This window comes from Suncus etruscus, chromosome 11 (assembly GCF_024139225.1).
Source record: "Suncus etruscus isolate mSunEtr1 chromosome 11, mSunEtr1.pri.cur, whole genome shotgun sequence".
In the NCBI taxonomy this organism is placed as follows: Eukaryota; Metazoa; Chordata; class Mammalia; order Eulipotyphla; family Soricidae; genus Suncus; species Suncus etruscus.
In genome coordinates, this window is record NC_064858.1 from 38472325 (window position 1) to 38479221 (window position 6897).

At 38.7% G+C, this 6897-nt stretch overlaps 1 protein-coding gene across 1 annotated transcript; it reads right to left on the minus strand.

Moving 5' to 3' along the window:
- Positions 1 to 894: 894 nt before the first annotated feature.
- TMEM52B (transmembrane protein 52B) lies at positions 895 to 6598 on the minus strand. The gene is made up of 5 exons (XM_049782923.1): positions 6545 to 6598; positions 3760 to 3803; positions 3196 to 3234; positions 2477 to 2643; positions 895 to 1139 (listed from the first exon to the last, which is right to left on the minus strand). The coding sequence occupies exons 1-5, from the start codon at positions 6596 to 6598 to the stop codon at positions 895 to 897; spliced, it is 549 nt and encodes a 182-aa protein (XP_049638880.1).
- Positions 6599 to 6897: the final 299 nt, after the last annotated feature.

Below are 6897 nucleotides of genomic sequence, written 5' to 3' on the forward strand. Positions count from 1 at the left end.
CTTCGATAGTCTGATAACTGGCAGGTTACATTCAGAACATTTTCTCTTTTGGCTAAGTGAACATTCCATGAAGTACTTCAAGAAGCACTATGCTAACCAGTCACACTTACCCTCTCTTACCTCAATGAAAACTGGAGCTAATTGCTGAATCACAAGCGTAATTCAAACATTGAGAGGAATCAAGTCTTTTGCTGTTTGCCTCAATCAACTAATATTTATTGATAAAATAAAGCTCTCTCAGGCATGTAATAGTAAGAACAAACTAAAGCTTAATTCTTCGTACATCATAGCAGAGGTGAAAATTACATGTCAGTATGAGGTCCAAAGTTATCATCTTCCTCATTATACAAGTGGAAGTTTGAAGCTGGAGCAATAGTACAGCAAGGTATGTTGCTTGTTTTGCAAGCTGCCATGAATGATCTCTAAGTGCAGAGCTGGGTTAAGCTCTGAGCAACACTGACTGGGTGTAGTCAAAAACTGAGGGTTCACACAACAGGAATTTGGTGCATCATTACCCATCACTATACCTAAACTTATTCTTTCTCTAGAATGACGATCACTAATTGGCTGAAAATAATTAAACAAAACACACACTAGAGCTTGAATGCTGAAGTTCAACAGCTGGAAATTCAAGGCACTGTTGATGCTTTCCTGTTAAGGCAGTAATCAGCATCCCTAATGGTCAGTTGTATATATTTAGCCTTTGCATAAAAGAATACCAGGCTTGACTAGAATGACTAGAATACTTCATGTGAGAAAAAAAATATGTATCTAGAAATAAAGCTTAAAGACTTATCTTTCCTATTGAATGATATTTCTCCCATCATCCTCAATCTTAAAGTTGGGGGGCTAGTCCATGGGACTGTGAATCTCTACTGACCCCAATTATAAAAATCAACTAGAAGCAGTGTGTTGAATTCCAGGGGACTCCTCCGTGGCAGGTAGCTGCTTTTCTTCTGGTACTGGGGCTAAGTCGGGTGCTTTCTGCCCACTCCGGGCCACAGTGAAGCGGTTCATGTGCAGCGCCTCTTCGTAGCCTGGGAGTGTGTCCAGCGAGGAGGGCAGTTGGCCCAGGGAGCCATGAGAGTGAGCCACAGCCAGGATCCTGCGAGCTGCAGGACCAAACACCGACTGCAGGGCTGAGGTAAAGGAAAGCACAAAGCTCAGGTCCCTAGTCTTCACTTCCCAAACTCACTCTGCTCTCAGCTCTTAGGAAATGCCTGCGACCCCTGAAATGACAGCTGATCATCTCTCAAATACCCATCTGTCTTTCGTGGTTATATTCATATCATCTCAATTATGTTTCTGTATCTCCCAACCTCACCATTTCCACCATTACAGACCTGGGACTTCTCACACCAAACCAGTAATTCTAGGTTCTGATAAAAGGACGATTTCTACGTAATCTTTTCTCCAAAATGACACTGAGAATATACAAAACAAAACAAAAGAAGGAGAGGCAAACAACATATCAAAGTGTTTTGCCACCCATTATCTTTTTTGACAGGTATTCTCCAATTTTCAGAAGAAAAATAATATTTTATAAAAAGGTCAATAGGGGCTGGAGAGATGGCACAAGTGGTAGGGCATTTATTTGCGTTGCACGTGCTGACCTAGGACAGACCACAATTCAATCCCCCAGCGTCCCATATGGTCCCCCAAGCCAGGAGTGATTTCTGAGTGCATAACCAGGAGTAACTCCTGAGCGTCATTGGGTGTGGCCCCAAAACATATATATATATATATATATATGTTTTTGGGTGACACCCGGCAGCACTCAGGGGTTACTTCTGGCTCTATGCTCAGAAATTGCTCCTAGCAGGCTTGGGGGACCATATGGGATGCTGGGATTCCATCCACCATCCTTCTGCATTGAAGGCAAACACCCTACCTCCATGCTATCTCTCTGGCCCCAATCATTCTTTTTTTCTTTTTTCAGGGATCTGAGGGGGCCTCGCCCAGCAGAGGTTTACTCCTGAATTACTCCTGGCTCTGCATTCAGGGATTGCTCCTGGTGGGACTCAGGGGACCATAGAAATTGCTAAATCCAACCACAGTGCAAGGAAAATGTCCTACTCACTGTACCATCATTCGGCCTCTATCTTCATCATTCTTTTTTCTTTTTTATTTAAGTTTTAAAATTAATTTATGGTTTATTTACATTCTAATAAGTTCTCTAGGACCATACCATCAACTATCTTAGCAGGAAGGTTCTTTTGAATTTGGCAAGAAGTACACCAGTGGTTCCCAGGAGCACTGGATGTTTTGTTCGGTTTCCCATCAGGAATCACAATGCTTTGTTCTCTGTATCTTTGTAAGCACAAGTACATCTCTGTGCCTTGAGTTTCTATTCTTGAGGATAGTCTGAGACCCCTCTGATAGGTGCAAACATACATCCTGCCAGTCACAATTGCACTTTGCCCAAAGCATTTGTTTATATCTCCGTGCCCTTTCCGGTTTATGCCACTGTACTCACAAGTGATGGTGCTCTGGAGAGTGCTGTCATGATCAAAAGCAATGACTGTCACCTCATAGGGTGGCTGGCCCCCTTCTTCCTCATTTTGCTGGCGACTCAGACAGCAGCGAAAGCACACAGAGGTCAGGCCGCACAGGAGCAGCAGCGCGCCAATTACCACGAGCAACCTGCAGGGGGCGCACAGGACAGTGAATACTCTGGAATAGGTTTTGCTTCTCTAGAGAGCCACGTGGCATCTTCCCTTGTCTGCTTTAGGATGCCTGTTTGAATGTTTTATAAAATGATGATAAGATTTTAATTCTCTACTTTCCTTTCACGTTGTACTACCTTATGTTCTCATGAAAATTATTTCAGTTCATTAGAACTGATTAGGATTTGAAGGAGTTGCTTTTTACTTTCCTGATGTAACCACCTTGGCCAGGATATTTCTTGAGCCCACTTTTATAGAGTGCTAAGTGGTCTGCTGATGTTAGCTGAAGAGCAGGCATTGAAATAGGAAATCCTGGCATATGCACATAAATTTGTGATGAGGTAAAAGTTATTTTATTCCATGAGGTTCTAGACTTGTAGACTGACTTTTACATACAACTCTCTCTACCTTTCCTTACCTCCTTTTGCTGTATTAAAATCTATTTTTAACAACAACAACAACAACAAAAACTTATGAGAAAACTTAAGATTTCTAAAAAGTCTTCCTAGATACTATAACTAAAACTTACCATATGTACCAGAGATGTACCCAATCTGTGGTCAGGCAACTATGGAGAAAGAATAAAGTCTTTTACAATAAAAATTGTCAGTGCCTGTTATTTCATAATTAGAAATATGAGTTACAGTATAATTTTCTTGTGTTTTTCTGAAATTTATGACAACCTATTAATTGGCACAAATAAAAGCAAATTATAAGCTAAAATAACTATAAATACCCAACATTTTTGCCTATGATAGATACCAAATCCAGTACATCTTGATGAAGCACTCTGTCACTGAGAAATATAGATAAGAAAGTCTGACAAATCCCTATGACTCTGTACCTTGAGAACACTTCTGCTGATGGAAAAATTAACTTTGGAAAAATGCAATCAGCAGAATTATGATGAGTGTTTAGGATGATGAGAGTCTTTGTCATTACTTTTAGATAACCTATATGAAAAATTATGCTATTGATATCCCTTTCAGTAGAAACAAAGGGATATTGAATGATATTTTGACCCTGTTCCAGATTTTTCTGCCTTTTTTATCTGTCTTACCTTCCTCCCAAGTTGGCACTCTCAGTTACTTACTGTTCAGGGATAGGACAATTCTCCTCACATCTGATCTGAGGAAGCTGGAGAAAGAAAAATAGTCTCATATATATAGCCTCATTGTTTCTACTCAGTAACCTATTAGTTGTCTCTTATAATTGAGTTTATTTAATTTGTTGGTCGGAGGAAAGAAATGATGGGTCAGAGGGTCAGTAATATTGCTGATTGCTATGTTTGAAATGGAAGAAATTGGAAGACTAAATGTGCATTTGTGTGCAGGTGAGCAAGAAGCTATCAACATCTTTCGTATGGGCAGTGGCATCTTCACACGTCAATTTGTTTATTACAGACATTTTTTTTATCTGTCCCTCAGGAAAGTGGTTATCTCCCTCTGACTCTTTTTACTTTTGAGTTGATTTCTACCTCAACTCTAGATTTCTTTTATCATTCATTTAGGCCATCAAGGTATCACTAGACGATAGAAAAGAGGGACAAGAAAATTTGATTTCTTTAATGGCTTCTCTATGCCATTGGCCCACTATGGATTGGTTTTATTTTTTTTCCTGTTTTGAGGTCACACCTAGGCTACTGAGGGCTTACTCCTAGTTTTGTGCTCAGGGATCTCTCCTGGAGTGCTGGGGAAAAAGAATATAAATTCTAGGGATTGATCATTTACCAGTCATGTACAAGCCAAGCACTCTAGCTCCTAACCCAAACTATTCCTCAGGCCTACATTTTTGTTATGGCTCTCACTCCATTTCAAAAGTCAGGTAAATAAACAGAATTAACTGTATGTTGAACACTTAAGAAGCCAAAGCATGAGACTTTAAGACACATGACCAACTACACATACCTATTCAAAGGGTTAGCCAGAATTCTACTATGTGTTCAAAAAGAACTAATATAAGCAAGTATAAAATTTCTCTAACAACATTTTGACATGCAGGCTACCAAGTTCCTTCTAATCCTAGTAAAAAAATTTCTTCCTTGAGCCATAATGATAATACAATGAGTAGAGGATCTGACTTGCACAAGCCAACCTGGGTTAAATCCCCAACTTCTCATCTGTCTCCCCAACCCCCAAGCACCTCCAGGTTTTATTTCTGAGGGCAGAGTCAGGAGTAACCCCTAAACACTGCTGGGTATGGCCCAAAAATCAAAAGAAGATCCTTTAACTTATTCAACTTTATATTTTTATTGGCTTTCTCAGTCAAAAATTTGTGCAAACTTTGATTCTAGAAACTTCTCTGCTCTAAAAACTTGAATGTCAATGATTCTGGAAATTAATCACAAAGGCCATATAACCCTTTAAAATGGGGACAGAAATTATAATTGCTGGGAGCTAAATGAAAGCACTCAAAACGCATGGTGTCCTAGCTGAAAAGAGTTTTAAATGGATTAACAACTTTCTTTCATAGATAACATTTGAGAAGCCTGCTTTATGTTTCAAGTTTAAATAATTGACTTCTAAAACTTATATTCCGTGTGCTTTCTTAACCCAGCCCTGGTAAATTATTTCCTTTCTAGACTTTAAGTTTAAGAAAACCCTATATTACTCAGCAGATTGTTTTAAAGAAGTATTTTTTTTACAGATCTCTTGAAAAAGGGGAAAAAGGAGGAGAAAAAAGATGAGGAAACAAAGAGATAAAGTAAAAAAAAATGAAATTTTCAGACATTAATTTAACTGACAGCAGGAAGCAAAACAGACAGACCACTCCCTGCAGGGAGTTGTACAAGAAAGTAACTCTAAAATGTTTCTTCATCTGCTCTCTCTTACTCAATTTCATAGTTCTATAAATTTTCTGAGAGCAATCATCAAGAACCCCTCAGTATTCAATTGACACCCTTAGGGACTGAGTTATTCAACAATACCTAATATTCAGTGGGAAGAAATAGAAGTTATTTTATTTATTTATTTTACATAAATTTATTTATTTTATTTTCAAGCCACACCCAGATGAGCTCAGGGCTTACTCTTTACTCTGGGTTCAGAGAGTACACCTGGCATTACTCAGGGATTGAATAGATATATAGAGAACCAGTACTCAAACCCAGGTTGGTCTTGGGTAAGGCAAGCATCTTACCTATTTTACTATCTCTTTGACCCCAGTAAGGTATTAAAACAGAATTTCTCTTCTGACCTTATTTATGATTTAGGCACCTAAATTGTTAGAATGTTAGGATTGGTATGGAAAGTTATAATGTAAGGTGTTTACATAATTATGTGGTAATGATAATTTCATTAGAACTTTGAGGATTAGTAGATGCACTGCTTAAAGAGAGAACAATATAAAAGTGGCAGTTTTAGGTACCCAGATACCCCAGCACTGTTGATGTTTCTTTATGGTCATCTTAATTGCTCCACTAGCATTACTTCCACATGTACTAAATTCCTAATACTAAGTAACATTTAATTATTCATATCTAAATTTTTGTTCTCTCTATATACATATTTTCCTTTCATTTTCCCCCAGATTCTTTTATTTTATTTTATTTTATTTTATTTTATTTTATTTTATTTTATTTTATTTTATTTTATTTTATTTTATTTTTGGTTTTTGGATTACACCCAGCAGCGCTCGGGGGTTACTCCTGGCTCTACATCCAAAAATCGCTCCTGCCAGGCTCGGAGGACCATATGGGATGCCGGGATTCAAACCACCGTCCTTCTGCATGCAAGGCAAACACCCTACCTCCATGCTATCTCACCAGCCCCATTTCCCCAGATTCTTAAGAGAGTTCATTTAGACAAAAATTCAAAAGCAGAAAAGATAAACAAAAATAACCAAGAAAGTCAAGCAATAAGCAAAGGTGTTTTCCTCACCTGGATGAAATAGATCAGGGCCAAGGCCACGGGGGCATGAGTGGGCACTGCCATGGACCCAGTTGCTGGACTGAGATCAGACCCTGGGTATCCGTTGTCCTTTTCCAGTGCTCTTCAACATGTCTCACTCGAATCTGGATATCTAAAGGAAAGAAACTTTCTCAGCCTTGTATCAGGTATCCTTTTTCTCTCTTTTTTTCCTTTTACTTCTCTGAGCTGTTATTTCCAGTGGTCTTTCTCTCTCCCTTTACCATCCTGACTTCTTTTTCTGTTTTCTACTTTTGCTTTTATACTCTTCACAATTTCTTTCCTTGGACTACTGCTCTTTCTAAACTAATCTTTCCTCATTCTCT

What these genes read in the sequence shown, in the direction of transcription:
- TMEM52B (XM_049782923.1), bottom strand. Translation starts at nt 6,598, where the DNA reads ATGGCAGTGCCCACTCATGCCCCCGTGGCCTTGGCCCTGATCTATTTC. An exon ending in CCCTGATCTATTTCATCCAG is followed by an intron (nt 3,804 to 6,544) that starts GTGAGGAAAACA and finishes TTCTTTCTCCAG; the next exon opens with CTTCCTCAGATCAGATGTGA. An exon ending in AATTGTCCTATCCCTGAACA is followed by an intron (nt 3,235 to 3,759) that starts GTAAGTAACTGA and finishes CTTTCTCCATAG; the next exon opens with TTGCCTGACCACAGATTGGG.